Source organism: Bos mutus, chromosome 7 (assembly GCF_027580195.1).
Source record: "Bos mutus isolate GX-2022 chromosome 7, NWIPB_WYAK_1.1, whole genome shotgun sequence".
Taxonomy (NCBI): Eukaryota; Metazoa; Chordata; class Mammalia; order Artiodactyla; family Bovidae; genus Bos; species Bos mutus.
The window spans coordinates 59,155,366-59,177,122 of NC_091623.1; the positions used below are offsets into that span (position 1 = coordinate 59,155,366).

Below are 21,757 nucleotides of genomic sequence, written 5' to 3' on the forward strand. Positions count from 1 at the left end.
TGGGCACACAGTGTTGTGAGGATTGAGTGGCACGATACAGGTCAGGGCAAGTTGCTCATAATGCTAGATGGGGCCGGCTCCATCACCCTCGTTCGGAGGTCGGGATGGAGTGGTGGCGCCTGACGAAAGGAGGCCTCACGCAATGATCTCTCAGTTCTCACAGCCTCGATTGGGTAAGGACAGGGGACCCTAGGATCATCTCCCATCGCCGAGTTCCCAGGGTCCCAGACGGGGAGGGGGCTCTCCCGGGCTGGCTCTGGGGTCGTACGGGTGTCGCCAACTGGCTGCACAGTCGGGAGGGCGCCCTTTCCTGGACTTCACTTGTGGCTCCAACGTCCCAAGCCGGGCGAGGGGCGTGGCCTGGCGGCAGGCGGCCCCCAACCAGATTGGTCCTCCGACCCGTCACTCCCGGGCGCCCGCCCCCAAGTATAAACGCTGGTCTTGGTCCGGCCCAGGACGGTTTTGGAGCTGGCTTTGAAGTAGTGGCAGCTGCGCCCCTGACGTCCCGCTGATCGCGGTGAGAGGCGAGGGGCCCCGATTGAGGTGGGGGTGGGGTCCGCTGAGTCCTGGGGTGCCCTAAGGGAGGTAGGGACAGGGAGGGCCTTCCTGGGGACTCTGCTCGTCTCCGCGGCCTGGGGAGGGGGTCTCCAGCCTGGGCTGAGCACTCTTCCCTCCCCAGAAAAATTCAACTTCTGGAACAGGCTTAGACTTTCAGACTTTGTTCTCTCAATATCTAGGACTTTGGCGGGGGGGAGGCGCACGAAAGAACACCCTAGAAGTGGCAGCATGGGGCGGGGGGCTAAGTCCCCCGTCCCAAACCACATCCTCCTGCATTGCTGACGCACTTTGGAGACAAGCCGCAGCCCATTCCGCGTAGAAATTCCCCCCCAACCCCCACCAGGGGAGCAGTCCCTCTGCCTAGCAAAGCCCCTTCCTCTCCAAATGGTTTTGGCGCCTGGGGACTTGGCCCCTCCCTTGCCCTCCTTCTGGCACCCCAGCTGACCCTGGGAGGGTCTGGGGCCAATCCCGCCTCCTTTTCCTGGGTGGGTGTGGCCAGGGGATTGCACAAAGTGGCGGTGGGAAGGCCTACCCCTTATCTGAGTCCTTGGGACGTTTGTAAAACCGGAGCCGAGGCTTGGGTTCCTTCTCTGGAGAACTCTGGAAGTTGGATCTGAGCATATCCTGCCTGCAGTTGGACGGCTGCGTGACTCCAGTCTCAGCCAGTTCTTGCTCTCACAGCTGAGGCCTGCTGCAGGCAGGTTGCTGACCCCCAAGGACTCTTATGGGGGAGGGGGGTGTGATATCTGCAATGGCCGTTCTTGGTTAAACCAGTTCCAGAGGGATTGGATGGACAAAATGGATGGGAAGGAGGACCTGTGTGCTGTCCAGGTGAACTCAGGCTCAGGGGAAGGGGAGGGGAAGAACAGGAGTCAGGTGATGATCACCAGGGGTGGATGCGCCTCCTCACCCCACTTCCCGGGTGGGGGACCTTTGTACCAAGCAGAAGCTCAATCCTGGCTGGTTTCACCAGTTTCTGTGTGGCAGACAGAGTGGTGTGAAATGGATCCGTTTACTGAGCGCCTGCTACGTGCCAGGTCCCAAGCTGAGTGAGCACGTGCAGTCTCTCCTCCAATCCGCAGGGACTCTGTGCTAGGAATGGTTACCCCCATTTCATAGATGTGGAAAATGAGGCTCCAAGAAGGGGTGTTGCCTTCCTAAGCTCCCACAGCTAGCAAGTTGCAGAGCCGGGATTAGAACCCAGTTTGGACACCAGAACTGGTGCTCTCAAAACATTGGTTTGCTGGGTTCCACTCGTGTGTCTGCATGTGCACGCTAAGTCACTTCAGTCACGTCCAACTCTTCGTGACCCCATGGACTGTAGCCCGCCAGGCTCCTCTGTCCATGGGATTCTCCATGCAGGAATACTGGAGTGGGTTGCCATTTCCTCCTCCAGGGGATCTTCCCAAACCAGGGTTCGAACCCTCCTCTCTTATGTCTCCTGCCTTGGCAGGCAGGGTCTTTACCACTTCCCAGATTCTGGGAAGCCTGGGTTCCACTTAGGGAATGGCAAACACAATATCTGGAAGAAAATGCTCAGACTTGAGGTCAGGGGTTCACCAGAGGCTTCTAGAATGACCGTGGGGGTCATTCATTGTGGGGAGACTTCTCTGGCAGTCCAGTGGTTAAGACTCTGAGTTTCCACTGCAGGGGGGTCACAGGTTTGATCCCTGGTCAGGGAATATGCAGTGTGGTATGACCAAAAAAAAAAAAAAGCACGTGGGGAACCAGCCTTAAGGAAGGTTTAGCCCCATTTTACAGATAAGAGGACTGAGGTTATCAGGTTATGAGGTTATCGGTTACGAGGTTATCAGCTCCTTGCCCACTTGCCCAGCATAGGTGGGGCTAGGACTCCTGAAATGTAATCTGACGAGGCTCTAGGTTTTCCACCTGGCCAGGAAAGTGGAGCACCTGTGGCTGCTGCTGTCTTGCCTGCAAATGTGTGCATTAGATTCACCCAGGGAACCTCTCTTTTGATTTCCCCACATCCCTGAGACTGACATGAGGGACATGCACTGGGGCCAGGCATGTTCTTTCTAGCTTTTTTCTTTTAACGTTAATTTTTTTTTGAACAGATAATATTATCTACTTGGCTCACAAGTCAGAGGCTTGCCCCAGCTACACGATCTTTCTTCCTGTGTCTCTTTAAAGATTTATAAGCAAATACTTTAGCCCCACTCACACCTTTGGTCTCTTAACAATATCTTGTTGTGTTAGTCGCTCAGTAGTGTCTGACTCTTTTTGCGACCCCAGGGACTGTAGCCCGCCAGGCTCCTCTGTCCATGGATTCTCCAGGCAAGAATACTAGAGAGGGTAGCCATTCCCTTTTCCACGGCATCTTCCCAGACGTGGGCTGTGTCAATTATGTGTAAGTTTTACAGTCTTCAGCCACTGCCCTGGGCTACCATTGTTATCTATCTTTATTGCCCTTCTTTTTAGCAACACAGGTACACGTCTCTGTCCACGTGGCAGTACCAGTATGGGACTGTCCCCGCAGTGAGGTTTCTGGGTCAAAGGGAAGGTGTCTTGAAACCCAGTAGTAACTGACAACTTGCAACTCCAGGGGTTTTGCACCATAATATTGATAGAGGTGGGGCTTCCCAGGTGACTCAGCAGTAAAGAATCCATATGCCAGCGCTAGAGGTTTGATCCCTGGGTGGGGAAGATCCCCTGGAGAAGGAAATGGCAACCCACTCCAGTATTCTTGCCTGGGAAATCCCGCGGACAGAGGAGCCTGGTGGGCAACAGTCCACAGGGTCACAAAGAGTTGGACACAACTGAGTGACTAAACAGCTGATACAGGTGAGCCCTTGGAGGGCTGTGCGCAGACCTCGCCCTTTAAGCTGTGGCCCCAAGACCAGCTGCTTGAGCAGCAGCTGGGAGCTTGTTGGAAATGCAGACTTCTGACCTGATGAATCAGCACCATTTTGAACAGGCTCACAAGTGCATGTAATTGATCTAGAGGCAGAGTTCTAGGAAATGGGGGGGGGGAGCCCTGAGGGCAGGTGTGAACTCGGACTTGCCCATGGAGGGAAGCGAGGAGCCAGCTGTACCCTGACTAGTCCTTCTGCTCACAGTGCGTGCTTCTGAGAAATGTCTGCTGACGAGACTGAAGCCACTGCCAGCACCCAGGTGACGGCAGAGGAACCGGTACAGCAGGTGAGAAAGGCCTGGGATCTGTGGGAGGAGCCTTCCCACACGCGAGCCTTGGCAGGAGGCTGCTCGCAGCACAGGGGGGTCGAGAGACACCCTTCCAAGTGGGTCGAGTTCTAGACCCTAGCAGGTTCCCCATTAACAGGCGAAGGTGGGAGAACTGGGGGATCCCAGGGCTCTTGGGAGAACAGGGGTGCAGCTCTGTTTGAACTGCCTGGCTCCCCCAGGCAGATCTTTCCTGTCTCTGCAGGTTCTCTTAGAGTCCTCCTTCTAAGAAAGTCAGTTTCTAATTCCACTTCTGCTTCCCAGTTTAAATAAAATTCCCCTTGCTACATTTTTTTTTTGGCCGTGCCAGGACTCTTAGGATCTTAGTTCCCCAACCGGGGATCGAACCCGAGCCCTCAGCAGTGAACGCTAGGCGTCCTAACCACTGAACTGCCAGGGAGTTCCCCAAAGTCCCTTTTAATAAACAATTGTTTTAAAATAGAAAGTGAAAGTGAAGTCGCTCAGTCGTGTCCGACTCTTGGCGACCCCATGGACTGTAGCCCGTCAGGCTCCTCCATCCTTGGGGTTTTCCAGGCAAGAATACTGGAGTGGGGTGCTGTTTCCTTCTCCAGGAGATCTTCCCGACCCAGGGATTGAACCCAGGTCTCCTGCATTGTAGGCAGACGCTTTACCATCTTAGCCACCAGGGTAGAGGTATCATTCACATACCGTAACTGGAGAAGGAAATGGCAGCCCACTCCAGTGTTCTTGCCCGGAGAATTCCATGGACGGAGGAGCCTGAAGGGCTACAGTTCATGGGGTCGCAAAGAGTCAGACACGACTCAGCGACTAACACATGCGCACACATGTACCATAAAATTCATCCTTATGAGGACTTCCCTGGCAGTCCAGTGGTTAAGACTCTGCATGCCCACTGCAGGGGGCATAGGTTCAATCCCTGGTGGGGGAACCAAGATCTCACATGCCGCATAACAAGGCCAAAAAAAAAAAAAAAAAGATGATGAAGCATTTTTAAAAAGTTTACCCTTATGAAGAGTACTACTCAATGATTTTTAGTAAACTACCCATATGCAGCCATCACCACCACACTGGACATTTTTCATCTCCCCCCAAAAGAGACCCTGTACCCACCAGCAGTCACTCCTCATTTCTCTTTCCTGGGAACCCCTTATCTAGGTTCTGTCTCTACTGATTTGCCTGTTTTGGACATTTCATATAAATGGAGACACACGCTACAATACCCTTTTGTATCTCGCTTCGCTTACTGAGCGTTATCTGTTTGAGGTCCCTCTCTGTGCTGTACTGATAGCATCTGTTGGTGCTCTGTCCCCTTACTTTTTTAAAAATGAATTTTCATTGGAGTATTTTGACTTCCCTGGTGGCTCTGTGTAAAGTACCCTCCTGCCAATGCAGGATGCAAGAGATGAGGGTTTGATCCCTAGGTTGGGAAGATCCCCTGGAGAAGGAAATGACAACCCACTCCAGTATTCTTGCCTGGAGAATGCTATGGACAGAGGAGCCTGATGGGCTACAGTCCATGGGATCACAAAAGAATCAGACACGACTTAAGGACTAAACAACAGCATCAGTTGACTTTTATTTATTAATACAATTAATAATATAATTTATTAATACAATGTTCATTTCTGCTATACAGCAAGGTGAGTCAGTTATACGTATATCTACTGTTTTTTAGATTCTATTTTCATAGGTGATTACAGAATATTGAGTAGAATTCTCTGTGCTATATAGTAGGTCCTTATTAATTTTCTCATTCCTTTTTAAAAATACGGTAAAATACACATAACATAAAAATATACTATTTTACCTGTTTTGAAGTGTGCAGGTCAGTGTCATTAAGTATATTCACAGTGTACAACCATCATCACTGTCTTATTCCAGAACTCTTTGCTCACCCCAAATCGAAACCCCACACCCACTAATAGTCAGGCCCGTTCCCCTCTCCCCCAGCCCCTGACAACCACTAACCTGCTTCCTGCCGATGGATTTACCAAGTGGACATCTTGTAGAAGTGAAATAAGTAGAATCATGTTTATAAAAGTAGAACCTTCTGGGACTTCCCTGGTGGTCTCAGGACTTTGTGCTTCCACTGTAGAGGGTGAGGATCGGATCCCTGGTCACGGAGTTGAGATGCCACAAGGCACAACCGAAAAAGAAGTAGAATCTTCTACGTTAGGTGCCACATAAGTGGAACCATATAGTATTTGTCCTTCCGTGTCTCGCTTATTTCACCAAATATAATGTCCTCAAGGTTCCCCCGTGTTGTATCAGAATTTCCTTTTAAGGCCGAATCCTATCCCACTGTGTGCACGGAGCACAGGACACTCGGCTTGCTTCCACGTTTTAGCTGTTGTGAATAAAGCTTCTTTGACCATGGGTATACAGATGTCTCTTTGAGATTCTGTTTTCAGTGCTTTCGTCTATATACCCAGAAGTGGAACCGCTGGGTCATATGGCAATTCCATTTTTAGTTACTTAAGGATCACCATAATGTTGTCCGTAGGGGCGGCATCATTTTTCTTTCCCGCTAATAGCACACAAGGGCTTCAATTTCTCCACATTCCCACCATCACTTATTAGTATCTGTTCACTTGATAGTAGCCATCACAGTGAGTGTGGGGTATGAGGTGGTATCTCATTGTAGTTTTGACTTGAATTTTCCTAACGACTTGTGATGTGGAGAGTCTTTTGTGCCTGTTAGCCCTTTGAAGGCTGTGTGTGTGTGTGTGTGTGTGTGGGCTGTGGCGAGCGGGGCCTACTGTTCATTGCAGTGTGGGGGCTTCTCATCACGGTGGCTTCTCTTGTGGAGCACGGGCTTTAGGACGCAGGGCTCGATAGTTTTGGCTCCCGGGCTCGAGCACAGGCGATACAGTTGTGGCGCACAGGCTTGGTTGCTCCGTGGCATGTGGGATCTTCCCGGCCCAGGGATGGAACCTGTACCTCTTGCATTGGCAGGTGAATTCTTTACCACTGAGCCACCAGGGAAGTCCTTGGAGGCTATGAATTTTTAAAAACATGCTTTCTACCACATTTTCTGTATCCATTCACGAATTCACGGACATTTGGATTTTTTTCCATTTCTTGGCCATTGTGAATAGTGCTGGTGAGAACATTCATGTACAAGTCTTATGTGGACATGTGTTTTCCTGTCTCTAGAATCATAGGAGCAGCATTACTGGATTTTGTGGTAACTTTGTGATTAACTTCTGAAGAGACCTCCTGGGCAAACGCTGAAGGAGGACTGCCTGAGTCCAAGCTCCAGCTTTGCCATTGGCTCATTTTGTGGCCTCGGATGACTTACTTAGCTTCTTCTTGCCTCAGTTTACCTGTCTGTAAAATTGGAATAGTACTCCCAATCCTGGGACTGGCGATTGCACAGATTCTACAGGTAGAACCTATGAGACTTAAGTCTTCTGTATGCGTCTTCTCACGGGTCACCTTTGCAGCTCCTTTAGGACAGAAATGATTTCTCATTTTATGGGTCAGGAAACTGAGGCTCACAAGGCCTGTCTGACTACTCAGTTCTGCTCTTGTAGGTTAAGAATGGCTACATTCAATACGTAAATGAATGGGAATAGCCATGTGCCAATAAAACTTTATTTACAAAAACCAGGTAGCATGGAATATCATACCATGAAACAATGAGGCACTGACATGCAGTGCAGTGTGGACGAAACTTGAAAGTATGTTCAGTGAGGGAAACCAGGCACAGAAGGACAGATACTGTCTGATCCCACTCACAAGAGCTCCTTAGAGGAGTCAAATCCATAGAGACACGTAGGTGGTGGGGCCAGGGGCTAAGAGAGGGGAGTCAGTGTTTAAAGGGAACAGAGTTTCAGTTTAAGAAGCTGAGAATCTGGAAACAGATGCTGGCAACGGTTGCACAATGTACGTGTACTTAATGCCACTGAGCTGTGCACGTAATTATTTAAATGGTAAATTTTATGTGTATTTGACCACAATTTTTAAAAAAAGGAGTGAAGCACCAGCACACGCTACTACATGGAGGAACCTTGACAATGACACTGAGTGTAAGAGGCCGGACACAAAAGGCCACGTGGGATTCCATATTTTTTGTGAGGTGTCCTGAACAGGCAGCAGTCCACAGAGACAGAAAGTGGATTCATGGTTCCCAGGGGCTGGTAGGCAAGGGTGTGACAGTCAATGACAACAAGTTTCTTTTGAGAGCGATCAATACTCTCATTAAGAAATTAAGACAGTGAGAGTTACACAGCCTTGTGAACAAATGCACTAAAACCCTCTGAATCGTGCATTTCAAAATGGTGAAATTCTATGACGTATGAACCAGATTTCAATAATGCTGTTAGGAAAAAAAAAGGCAAAAGGAAAAGCAAGTAGTGGGCTGGCCCTGGGGGTGGGACGGGGGGCATAGTTCACTGACATCAGTTTTAGACCTGAGCTCCAGGACAGTGGATTCTCATGTCTCGTCACTGCCTGGCACACCATGGGTGTCAAGGTCATGTTCAGACAAGTGGGGTGCTGGGCCAAGATAGAGGAAGCGCCTGGAGGAACCAGGGAGTGCCTGGCTTGTGCAACCGAGTGAGTGCAGAGGGAGGGGAGGCAAGCCACGTCCCCGGCCTGAGCCTCCCTGCCCATAGCCCAGTGTGGTGGACCGCGTGGCCGGCATGCCCCTCATCAGCTCCACCTGCAACATGGTGACCGCCGCCTACACGTCCACCAAGGAGAGCTACCCCCACGTCAAGACTGTCTGCGACGCGGCCGAGAAGGGGTGAAGACCCTCACGGCTGCTGCGGTCAGTGGGGCCCAGCCCATCCTGTCTAAGCTGGAACCGCAGCGTGAGTGAAGCATGGGAGCCCATGGACCGTCCACTCTGGCCTATTTCCGGGTGGGGGAGGCGGGGTGGTGTCTGTGGACCCTCCCAGAGCCCCTGAGGGATGTACGTGCGCAGTAACCATCAGCTGTCTATTGCCCCCACCCCACGCCCACCCCCACAGTCACCTCGGCCAGTGAATACGCCCACAGGGGGCTGGACAAACTGGAGGAGAATCTGCCCATCCTGCAGCAGCCGCCGGAGAAGGTGACTAACCCCCTCCATGAGGGGTGGGGTGGGGAGGATGCTCCACTAAGACTGGGGGCCTAGCTGGGTATGGGGTCTGTGGTCTCAGCTTAACCCATAGCAGACAAATGTGACCGCATTTATTCTCCCACCCTCTCTCCATTGAGCAGCTGGAGGAACATTCTGAACACCAGCCAGATATGCCCAAAGCCCCCTAGGGTCTTCCACCTTGCCTAGAGAAAAAGCCAGAGTGTTTCTGGTGGTCCCACCTGATCTGACTCCACTGCCTCCCGACCCTCTATGCCCACCTCAGTTGCTCCATTCTGTCCGTGCTGGCCTCCGTCCTCCAGTTCAGTCACATTAGTGCCCACATGTACGGGACAGGGTGATGGATACAGAGCCCTTGCCTTCGTGGAACTTTCATCTTGGGGAGGCAGGGGAAAGCAGAGACAGTGAACACATCCATCTCAGAGCTGCCTCAGGACCTTTGCACGTGCCGTTCCTTCTCTGGACCAGGCTGCCCGGTCTCTGAACTTTCTCGGCACATGTTCTTTCTCGGCACCATCCAGTGTGGAAACCAACAACCATATGTGGGTGTTGGGCCCTTAGAAGGTGGCCAGTATGACTGAGGAACTCAGTTACTAATTTTAATTATTTAAAATGTTATTTTTATTTAATCTACTTTCTTTGGATTTTTTGATGTGGACCATCTTTAAAGTTTTTATTGAATTTGTTAGTATTGCTTCTATTTTATGATTTGGTTTTCTGGCCCCAAGGCATGTAGACAGACTGGATTAGGATCCACTATAATGGCCTCATTTTACCTTAATTACTACCTTAAAGTTCTCATCACTAAATACGGTCACATTTTGAAGTCCTGGGGGCTTCAGTACCCTTTAGCCCATAACACCATGGGAAGAAGTGGAGGCCCAGAGAGGTCGAGTGATTTGCCTGAGGATACACAGCTAGGATATATCAAGCCAAGGACTCTAACTGGGCCATCCAGCCCCAGAGCATGTGATCTTAACTGCTCTCACCCTTCAGGGTCACCCGGGAGCTGGAGCTCCTCCCTTCAGCCCACCCCTTGTAGAGGTTGGGGCACAGGGGTCGGGGCACCCAGGTACAAAGGGAGGATGGAGATGCTGACGCTGGTCCTTCTTGTAGGTCCTGGCAGACACCAAGGAGCTTGTGTCGTCCAAGGTGTCAGGGGCCCGACAGGCTGTGTCCAGCACAGTGTCCAGTGCCAAGGACACTGTGGCCTCCCGAGTCACCGAGGCAGTGGACGTCACCCGGGGTGCTGTGCAGAGCGGCGTAGACTTGACCAAGTCCATGGTGACCAGCGGTGTCCACTCAGTTGTGGGCTCCCGTGTCGGCCAGATGGTGCTGAGCGGGGTGGACACAGTGCTGGGCAAGTCGGAGGAGTGGGTGGACAACCACCTGCCCATGACGGACGCTGAGCTTGGTGAGTGCAGGCCTTGACTCTGGGGCCCCTCCCCAGACCATCTGATATGGGTCCCTCCCAGCCACCTGGAGTCTGTCCCTCACAGGCTGTCATCTGGTCCCTGCCGCTTCTCCCCATCTGTCTTAGCCCACCTCAGTCAGCTTGGTTCCTCTGCCCTGGTGCATGGTATCTGTCCTCCCTGAAGCAGCCTCCAGAGGGCGCCTGTGAGCACTCAAGTCAGGCCCCTCCTCTCCCCGCAGCCCTCCAGGGCTCCCATCTCCCTGTGGGTAACAGCCTCAATCCTCCTGGAAGCTCCCTTGTACTTACCCACCTGCCCTCATTCATTCTGCTCCAGGCTCACTGGCCTCCTTGCCCATCCTTGACCATGTTCCCACACCGGGGCCTTTGCACTGGCCTTTTCTTCTACCAGGAACCCTTACATGACATCTAGATGGCTCGTTCCCTTCCACCTCCAGCTTTGTGCTCACATGCCACACACCCCCTGCACCCCTCATAAGACCTCTAAAATCACACCATTCCTTGTTCATATTGTGTCCTGAAACCTCCCCCTTCTTGGCTCTAATTTTTCTCTAGTCATCAGTTCCACAAAGCAGAAGCTGTGTCCCCTGTCTGGTGCCCAGCAGGTGCTCAAGTCCCCGAATAAAATCACTGAAACTCTTCTCTATCATTCCACCCATACCCAGGCATCTATCTGTTCAAACCCTGAGCACCGGTTATATGCCAAACCTGCTTCCAGGTTCTAGGGATATGTCAGTGAACAAAGTTCTGCCCTCATGGAACCTTAAGGGTATAGCAATGAGATTAAAGGAGATGTTTCTGAGTAGGTGACCTTGCCCTGAGGTATATGAAGCTGTGCTGATGTCTGAGCAGAGAGACCAGGGGACAGCGTGGTGCCTGATGTGTGTGGGAGGAGCAGGGAGGCGGCATGTGTGGCTGGAGCAGAGTGAGCCTGGGAGAGAGAGGGAAGAGGGAAGGGCAGCAAGGGTACCGGAGCAGATTGTGAAGGGCCTTGTGAGCCATGGGAGGACTTGGTCTTTTACCCCTAGGGAAATGGGAACCCTGGAAGACTGTGAGCAGAGGGGGTGGGGCCTGACTCAGTGTTCACAGGCGCCCTCTGGTGGCTACTGTGGGAAAGACACCGGGGGTGGGAAGCGAAGGAGACAGGTTCAGGTGACCCTGCTGGTCTAGGTGAGCTGTGATGGGGCTGGACCAGATGGTGGCAGGAATAGACCCGGGGTGAAAGAGGTGAGACAAAGTGGCCAGTCCTACTCGTGGTTTCATATACCTATGGCTCGTGGAGTTGGCCTTGGCCCTGCGTTCGAGGCACAGCCATCCTTTGCACACCGTGATGGGAACTTCCAGCCGTACCAGTATTGCACACACTAGTGCCCATGGCAACAAGGGTCCCCGAGGGCCACGTGTACCCAGACACCACGCTCCATCCAGGGGGAGCAGGGCCAATGATCTCAGGCCCTGCAGCTCCTGGGTTGAGGGTCTCATGTCACTTGGCCTTTGAGTTTTCAAAACTTTACCCTGCATCTCTTGAAGGAAGGGATCCGGCTGATGTCGTCCATCTTGCACACCAAGTGCAGTGCCTGCTGGCCCCTCCTAGTGCTCAGACAGAGTAAGATGCAGCTGTGAGTCTTGGTCAGCAGAAGGCAGGGGAAGATGCAGAGTTTGCAGGGAGGCAGGTTGTGAGCCAGGCCTGGGAGCCACTTCAGAGAACAGATCTATCTGACCAGCTTTGATTTTCTTTCTTTTGTGTCCATCTGCTAAGGATGAACAGCTTCCCTGGTGGCTCAGTGGTAAAGAGTTCGCCTGCCAATGCAGGAGACGTGGTTGGATCCGTGGGTGGGGAAGATCCCACGGCAACCAGCTCCACTAATCTGGCCTGGGGAATCCCATGGACAAAGGAACCTGGCGGGCTACAGTCCAGGGGATCACAAGGAGTCGGACACGACTTCGTGAATAAACAACAGCAACTAAGGATGAAATCATTGTGCCGAGAGGGGCTTCAGGTGCTGGGGGGTCTGTGAGTTAAGGTGCCATGTTATAGCTGGGACGCTACTCATGGGCTTCTGCCAGAACAGCCCTGCTCCCCCCATCTCCTGGGTCTCCCCTTTGCCAAGGGCACCTGCCCCCTCCAGGGGCCCTGCCGGCTTGCTCCCACATGCCTGGACTCTACCAGACAGTTCAGTTCAGTTCAGTTGCTCAGTCGTGTCTGACCCTCTGTGACCCCGTGGCCTGCAGCACACCAGGCTTCCCTGTCTGTCGCCAACTCCTAGAGCTTGCTCAAACTCATGTCCATCAAGTTGGTGATACTATCCAACCATCTCATCCTCTGTTGTCCCCTTCGCCTGCCCTCAATCTTTCCCCACATCAGGTCTTTTCCAATGAGTCATTTCTCATTGGTCTTTTCCAATGAGTCAGTTGTCAGACAGCCTTGGCCTAAATAACGAAGCTGCTTTCACTTCCAAGGGCAGAGCTGCAGGGTTCCCAGAGGGCCATGGAGAAGCTGTGACCAGTAGCCTGGGTTCAGAATGTTGTTGGTTTGGATTTGGTCTTTGCAGACTTGCCTTTGGTCAGGAGAATGGGGCAGGTTTGTTTTTCCCAAGATGCTGACTTTTGCTTTTGTTGCTTTTAAATGTCCCGGGTGTTTAGTACTTTTGTTCAGTCATTTGTTTTATACATTGTATAATCCTTTTTTGGGAAGTTTAAAAAATTTTATTGAAATATAGTTGATTTACAATGTTGTGGTAGTTTCAAGTATACAGCAAAGTAATTCCATTTTACATACGTATATGAATATATTCTTTTTTAGATTCTTTTCCATTAGAGGAAAAGAATATATTACAGGATATTGAGTATAGTTCCCTTTGCTATAGAGTAGGTCCTTGTTAGTTGTCTTTCTCATTTAGTTTTTACTTTTATTTACTTTTTAAAAAATGATTTGTTTATTTATTTTATTCGGCTGCTCTGGGTCTTAGTTGCAGAATGCAGAACACACCTTCAGTTTTTGTCGTGGCAGGCAGGATCTTTAGTTGCAGCAGGTGAACTCTCGGTTGTGGTATGTGGGATCCAGTTCCCTGACCAGGGATTGAACCTGGGCTCCCTGCATTGGGAGCTTGGAGTCTGGACCACTGGACCACCAGGGGGGTTCCTTTTTTTTTTAAGTATAACTTTTTTTCAGGGGACCACATTTTCTTGACAGGCCAGGTGGTAAATAATTTGGGCTTTTTTGGGCCATACACCCTCTGTTCCAACTATGCAACTCTGCATTGTAGCACAGAAGTGTAGTCAGTAAGTAAATGAATGGGTGTGACTACATGTCAAAAAAATTTTGTTGACGAAAGTAGGTGGCATTCAGCCCAGGGGCTGTATTTGCAGACCCTGCTATAGGGCATTTCAAATCCAGATAAGGTTACTTACAAAACTCAAACTTTAAGAGCTACTATATTAAAGTCTACAGGGAGCAGAATAAGATAGGATCAAACTATCAAGACAGATGGATTTCCATCCTGTTACCTTGTAACTTTACGAGTATTTTCTGGACTAGACAGTCCTAACTTTTCCTTAACTGCTGTGAAGATGGTTCTCTTGTGGCTCAGACTTCTCATGGAGAGTCAAGTATCGTGGTTAAGAACATGGGGCCTGGTGTCAGATCTTGACTTGTGGAGCCCCAGCTGTGTGACCTTCGGCAAGTCAATTAATCTCTCTGAGCCCCAGTTTCCCCACCTGTAAAAATGGGATGACGGCGCTTCCCTATTAGAAGTGTTAAGATTTTTTTTTTTAGAACTGTTAAGATTTAATAAGAATACATGTGAGGAATTTGCCTGGTGGTCCAGTAGTTAATAATCCGGGCTCCCAGTGTAGGGGGCACGGGTTTGATTCCTGGTCGGGGAACTAAGATTCCTGAATGCCACGCAGCATGGCCAGAAAAAAAAAGACATAACAGAAAGCATGCAGAGTGCCTAGAACCTTGTAAAAGATTGACCACTATTAATATATGCTAGGACCTGTACAGGCAGCATTGGCCAACTCTTTTTGTAAAGGATCAGATAATGAACGTATTTTTTAAAATATTTATTTGGTTGTACGGGGTCTTAGTTGCAGCACACGAGATCTTTAGTTGAGGCATGCAAACTCTTGGTTGCAACGTGTTGGATCTAGTTCCCTGACCAGGGATCGAATCCAGGCCCCCTGCACTGGGCGCAGAGTCTTAGCCACTGGACCAACCAGGAATTCCCAGACAATATTTTAATCTCTGCAGGCTAAGAGGCCACATACTCTGCCACTATAGTTTGAAAGCCGCTGTAGACAGCATATAACGAACATGCACAATTGTATTCACGGGTTGGATCATATAAAACTGGAGGCAGGACAGATACAGTCCAAGGGTCGTAGTTTTCAGACCCTCACATTAGTCTAAGGCCTCTTAATCCCAGGATATTTGGCCCCCATCCTACCCATTTCACAGATGAGGTAAAAGCCAAGGCAGGGAGATCCTTTTACACTTGGAGACCGGGGCATAAACTCTGCCTTCACCACGCTTCTCCTGCCTCCCCACCGCAGCCCGCCTCGCCACGTCCCTTGAGGGCTTCGACATCGCCTCGGTGGCCCAGCAGCGCCAGGAGCAGAGCTACTTCGTGCGTCTGGGCTCCCTGTCAGAGAGGCTGCGCCAGCGGGCCTACGAACACTCTCTGGGCAAACTGCAGAACACCAGGCAGAGGGCACAGGAGGCCCTGCACCAGCTGTCACAGACGCTTATCCTGGTGAGGTCCATGGTGAGACGGTTCGGTGGTGAGGGCAGTGGCAAGCAGCATATGCACCAGTGAGCCCGCCCCAAGCCTGCTGGCTTACTCCTCCCCATTCTGCATATCTGCTTGGGCCGGCTCATGCGGTTGCAGTCCTGGTTGAGTTTGGTGGGGCTGCTGTAACAAGTACCCCAAACTGGGCAGCTTAAACAACACACATTCATTGCCTCACAGTTCTAGGGGCTGCGAGTTCAAGATCCAGATGTCAGCAGGGTTGGTTCTTTCTGAGGCCTTGCTCCTTGGCGTGTGGATGCTGTCTTCTCCCTATGTCCTCACCTGGTCATCCCACCATGGGTCTGTGTCCTAACATCCCCCTTTTAAAAACATTTCATTCGTTTATTTTCTTTTTGGCCACGTTGTGCGTCATGCAGAAGCTTAGTTCCCTCCCTGACCAGCAATTGAACCTGTGCGCGCCGCAGTGGAACCTCAGAGTCTTAATCACTGCGCCACCAGGGAAGTTCACCTAACAGCCCCTTTTTATTTAAGGACACCAGTCATACAAAAACGTTGTCGTCGTTCAGTTGCTAAGTCATGTCCGACTCTTTGTAACCCCATGGACTCTAGCACACCAGGCTTCCCTGTCCTTCACTATCTCCCAGTGTTTGCTCAGATTCATGTCCATTGAGTCGATGATGCTATGCAACCATCTCATGTTCTGTGACCTCAACCTTTCCCAGCGTCGAGGTCTTTTCCATTGAGTCGGCTCTTCAATCAGGTGGCCAAAGTAATGGAGCTTCAGCATCAGCATCAGTCCTTCCAATGAACATTCCAGGGTTGATTTCTTTTAAGACTGGTTTGATCTCCTTGCAGCCCAAGGGACTCTCAAGAGTCTTCTGCAACACATTTCGAAGGCATCAGTTCTTCAGCACTCAGCCTTTTTTGTGGTCCAACTCTCACATCTATACATGACTACTGGAAAAACCATAGCTTTGACTATATAGACCTTTGTTGGCAAAGAGATGTCTCTGCTTTTTAATATGCTGTTCAGATTTGTCATAGCCTTTCTTCCAAGGAGCAAGCATCTTTAAGGTCCACCCTAATGATCTTATTTTAGCTTAATCACTTCTTTGAAGACCTGTCTTCAAATGAAGTCATAGCCTAAGGTCCTAGGGTTCAGGGCTCCAACCCCCTGGGCTCCCTGTGGATTCTTGCCTCTTCCAGCATGCCTGTGGACCCCCAGGGGCTCTGCCAGCTTCATTCAGGCCCTGAGGCAGCCACCATCTATCTCCCTCTGCCCCAGATGGAAACCATCAAGCAGGGCGTCGATCAGAAGCTGGTGGAGGGTCAGGAGAAACTACACCAGATGTGGCTTGGCTGGAACCAGAAGCAGCTGCAGGGCCCGGAGGAGAACGCGGCCAAGCCAGAGGTAACCACCAGGGGTGGCACTGGGTGCTTGGGGCCCTGGCTTGCCTCTCCACACGCTTTCCCCAGCCTCTCTTCCCATTAACTGCCTTCAGGACCTGATGACAACTCCTCCAGGATGCCTGCCTGGATATTTACTCTTGGGTGCACATATTGCTTCTGAACCACAGGGCACTTGATTGGGATGGGTCTCTACCTGCTGAATTCTAAGCCATGCTCCATTTTCTTGAGTCCTGACTCCTCGGGCTTCCCAGGTGACTCAGTGATAAAAGAATCTACCTGCCAATGCAGGAGGTGCAGGAGACGCCGGTTCAATCCCTGGGTGGGGAAGATCCCCAGGAAGAGGAAATGGCAATCCACTCCAGTATTTTTGCCTGGAAAATCCCATGAACAGAGGCGCTTGGCCGACTACAGTCCACAGGGTCACAGAGTCAGACACGACCGAGTGACTGACTCCTCTCCCCCATCCCAGGGTCCCATGACATCCTTCATATTTACCCGCCAGGCTCCTCACGACAGCTCCTCACTAACACACTCTGGCCCTTCCAGTCTATGGCAAGCGCTGGTCTCTTGAATGAGCCCTGACTTTGCCACCTGTGCTGTCACTCACGGAGAAGGCAATGGCACCCCACTCCAGTGTTCTTGCCTGGAGAATCCCAGGGACGGGGGAGCCTGGTGGGCTGCTGTTTATGGGGTCGCACAGAGTCGGACACGACTGAAGCGACTTAGCAGCAGGTGTCACTCATCCATGCTTTCACTGAGTTGCTGCCTTAAACAATCCTCGTGCCTCATTCTGAACCATAGCCTCTCTGTATTAGGGACTCTTTTGATATCCTAGCACTGTAGGTTCTCAGCCTAACCTCGCTGGGCCTCAATTTCCCCATCTGTGAATGGGGTGCAGGACCATCTGCAGGGTCATTGAGGTGAAATGAACATACGTGTTTATAGCAGTGTTTGAGTCACAACATTCACAAAGGGGAACAACCCAGATGTCCACCAGCAGGTGACGCATCACAACATGTGGTCCTTCCACACACGGGAGCATCACTCGGCTGCGAAAGGAGGGGAGCCTGACACTCACTACCATGTGGGCACACCCTGAGAACACGATGCTGAGAGATGCAGACACAGAAGGACACACAGGGTGGGGCTTCATTGATGGGAAACGTCCAGCACAGGCCGATCTGTTGACACAGAGAGTGGATGAGTGGTTGTTGGGAGCTGGGAGAGGGGTAAGTAGGGATGGAGTTTCTTTTTCTTTCTGTGTTTTTTTTTTTTTATTTTTTGGTTAAGCCAGGAGGCTTATGAGATCTTAGTTCCCTGACCAGGGATCAAACCTGTGCCCCTGGCAGTGACAGCTCAGAGTACTAACCATTGGATCGCTAAGGAATCCCCCCCTTTTTTTTTGGAGTTTCTTTTGGGCTGATGGAATGTTCTGAAATTAGATAGAAGGGCTGGTTGCACTACCTGGTGAATGTACTGTAAAAAAAAAAAAATCACTGAATTTTTCACTTAAAAGCATGAGTTTCCTGGTATAAGAGTTACTTTACATACACACACACACATTGACACATAAGGCACACAGTGTTTAAAAAATGATATTTCTAAAGATATTGTGAGTATCTCTGTAAAACTGTTGCGCATTCAGACCCTAACCACTTAAAACCATCTTCCCCAACCCCCCAACTGCTGAAGAGAAAATAGATATTGATCCTGGCAGCACCTCCTGGCCAGGTTTAAAGCCAGAGTCCTCAGCTGACCAGGCTCAGGACAGTCTAGGGTCCCTACCTGCTTTGATTTCCTCCCCAGACTCAGGAATTTTCGAGGACTCTCATCTCAACCATGGTCTCCCCCACTGCTTACAGCTTCGGCCTCAAAAGTTCTTCCAGACCTTCTCATTTTAAAAAAAAAAAACAAACACTTTTTCAAAAACGAATTTATTGAGGTGTAAAATTCAGTATCTTGTACTTTAAAAGAGTTTTGAGGGAATTCCCTGGTGGTCCAGTGTGTTAAGGACTCAGGACTTTCACTGATGTGGCCCTGGTTCAATCCCTGGTTCAGGGAACTAAGATCCCACATACTGTACGGTGAGACCAGAATTAAAGAAGTTTTGAGATATAATTCGCATACTGTACAACTGACCCATTTAAAGTGTACAATTTATTGGTTTTTAGTATATTCATGGGTTGTGTGACTATCACCTGTGTTAATAATTCAGAGCATTCCCATCACCCCAAGAGGAGACTGTCTCCCTAGTATCATAACAGCCCATTTCTATCTTCCTCCATGCCCTGGAAACTGCAAATGTACTTTGTCCCTGTGGATGTTTCTTATCAATAGAATCATACACCATGTGGCCATCTGTGTCTGGCTTCAAGGTCCATCCACGTGGCAGCAAGTGTCAGGGCTGCACCCCTTCATATGGCGCAAGAACGTGGCGGTGTGCGAATGAACCACATTTTGTGTCCCCGTTTGCCAGCAGATGGGCATTTGGGTTGTTTCCGCTTTCAGCGGCTGTGAATAACACCCCTTTGAGCATTTGTGTACCAGTCTTGGCACAGACATGCGTTTTCTTTTCTCTCGGGCGGAAGTCTAGGGGGTGGAATTGCTGAGTCAAGTGCGCACTTAGGCTTACAGCTTACCATTTTGAGGAACTGTCAGAACGTCTCCCAGAGTGACTGCTGCGCTCCAGTATATGAGGGTTCCAATTTCTTCCCATCCTCACCAGTGCCTGTTCGATCTTTTTTTTTTTTCAAATTTATTTGGCTGTTCCAGGCCTTTGTTGTGGCACTCAGGACCTTGAGTTGCAACATTCAGGATCTAGTTCCCTGACCAGGAATGGAACAGGGACCCCATGCATTGGGAGCATAGAGCCTTAACCACTGGACCACCAGGGAAGTCCCATATATGTCTTTTTTTTAAACAGTTTTTTTTTTGTCTTTTGGCTGTGCTGGGTGTTTGTTGTTGCACAGACTTTCCCTAGTTGCAGCAAGTGGGAGCTATTCTTTCTCTTGGTGCACAGGGCTCTTTCTGAGGTGGCTTCTTTTGTTGCAGAGCACAGGCTCCGGGGTGCACGGGCTTGGTTGCCCCGAGGCACGTGGGAACCTTCCCAGACCAGGGATCGAACCTGTGTCCCCTGCTTTAGCAGGCAGATTCTTAACCACTGGACCACCAGGGAAGCCCCCATGTCCGTCTTTTACCCAAATCATCCTAGTGTGGGTGACGTGTGTCTCATCGTGGGTTTGAGCCACACTTCCCTGATGTCTGATGAGGTTGAACATCTTTTCATGTGCTTATTGTTCTGCGTATCTTCTTTAAAAATATCTCTGTGTCTGTTTTTTAATTTGACCAGCAATTATCTGGCACGGTTTGAAACTCGAAGCGCTGGTATTCTGAGCCTCCATGCCCTGGGGAAAGGCTTTCCCCAAGGCGGGTGGAATACCCCCATTTCCTCTTTCCTGGTCTTTGGGGCCTGTTGTTGTGGTTCAGTCGTGTCAAAAGTCGTGTCTGACTCTTTGTCACCCGGTGGACTGTAGCCTTCCAGGCTCCTCTGTCCATGGGATTTTCTCAGGCAAGAATACTGCAGTGGGTTGCCATTTCCTTCTCCAGGGGATCTTCCCGAACCAGGGATCGAACCCACATCTCCTGCATTGACAGGTGGAATCCTTACCGCTGAGCCACCTGGGAAGCCCCTTGAATCCTATTACCCCCAAAGCAAAGGGTGATGTCATGCCCCCACCCGCCCCTTCTCAGCAGGTCGAGTCTCAGACGCTCGCCATGTTCCGTGACATCACCCAGCAGCTCCAGACCACCTGTGCCTCGCTGGGCTCCGGCCTCCAGGGTCTGCCTGCCCACATCAAGGACCAGGCGCTACAGGCTCGCCAGCAGGTAGAGGACCTCCAAGCCACCTTCTCTGGCATCCACTCCTTCCAGGATCTCTCCAGCAGCGTCCTGACACGGAGCCGCGAGCAGGTGGCCAGGGCCCGAGAGGCCCTGGACCACTTGGTGGAGTATGTGGCCCAGAACACACCCATCATGTGGCTGGTGGGCCCCTTCGCCCCCGGAATCGTCGAGAAAGCCCCAGAAAAGAAGAAATAGGAGAGGCTGGAGGAGGGCTCAGAGGGCTCTGGCCTTCTCCGAGGGGCTGGCGAGTGACAGGGGACCCCTCACTGGGAACGCACCTCAGGAAGCTGAGGTTCTCAAATCTGACCTGTCCCTCATCCTCTCCATGCTTGGAGGAAGCGTGTCCTGAGCATCACATCCGTCATTAGGACAAGAGTTCTAGGGAAAAAAAATTTTTTTTTCTAGAGGGTTCCAAATTTTTTTTCTTCCTTAAAAACCAGGAATATAGTTCTTACATCCCACACCCTTTTTCTACATTGAGGCCCCTGGATATCAGCCTGAAGCTAGTGGACTTGGACCTCTGGGAGGTGAGCCTCTTATGGGTGAGGTGGGGCCAGGGCAGCTGACACTCAGTCTGGAGCAGGAGGGGGCTCAGGCCTGCCCAGCGAGCCCTGGGTGCGGGAGGCTTCAGTGTTGCCTTAATAAATTTTACCTGCAAAGTCCAGGCCTCATATATATGTGTATATGTGTGTATGTGGTTTTTTTATTTTTCAGCAGCTGAACAACTCTGGAGTCTCTGTATGGCCTTCTTGGGCTGTGGGGGTCTTTCATCTTCCCCCCACTCACCTGCCAGAGTCTTGCCCCCGTTGTCACGTCCCAGGCAGCCAGAGGAAGGGAGAAGCCCACCGCTTTTCCTGTACTGGGCCTTCCCAGGCATGTCGGGGAACTTTGTGACCCCTGAAAGATGCTGATGACCTGATTTCTCACATGGCAAAGGAGACTTTACAAATGGGATTCAATTAACACATTACTTACCAGACATATTAATATGTCTTTTTTCACCTGAACATTATTGACTGGAGATGTATCAGTATGTTTTTAGAGAATGATACCGTTATTATCAGGCTTCCCTGGTGGGTCAGGTGGTAAAGAATCCACCTGCCAATGCAGGGGACACAGGTTTGATCCCTAGGTCTGAAAGATCCCCTGGAGAATGGAACGGCAACCCTCTCCAGTGTTCTTGCCTGAAGAATCTCATGGACAGAGGAGCCTGGCAGACTACAGTCCCTGGGGTCGTAAAGAGTCAGACACAACTGAGCAACTAACACACACACACACACACACACATACATATACATATAAATTATATATATATAAAAGACTCCAGACTTCTGACCTCTAGAACTGTCAGATGATAATGTGTGCGGTTTCCAGCCGCTGTGTTTGTGGCCATTTATTACAGTAGACTCAGGGAACTTGTCCTGGCTTTGAGGAATTCAA

General features: G+C 50.7%; 1 protein-coding gene across 1 annotated transcript; it reads left to right on the plus strand.

Moving 5' to 3' along the window:
* Positions 1-396: 396 nt before the first annotated feature.
* PLIN3 (perilipin 3) lies at positions 397-20,990 on the plus strand. The gene is given in 9 exon segments (XM_070373880.1): positions 397-517; positions 3,636-3,717; positions 8,358-8,487; positions 8,490-8,555; positions 8,715-8,797; positions 9,941-10,238; positions 14,811-15,010; positions 16,293-16,418; positions 20,171-20,990. Coding segments are annotated over 8 exon segments (1,311 nt in total). The 5' UTR covers positions 397-517; positions 3,636-3,651; the 3' UTR covers positions 20,513-20,990.
* The last annotated feature ends 767 nt before the right edge of the window (positions 20,991-21,757 follow it).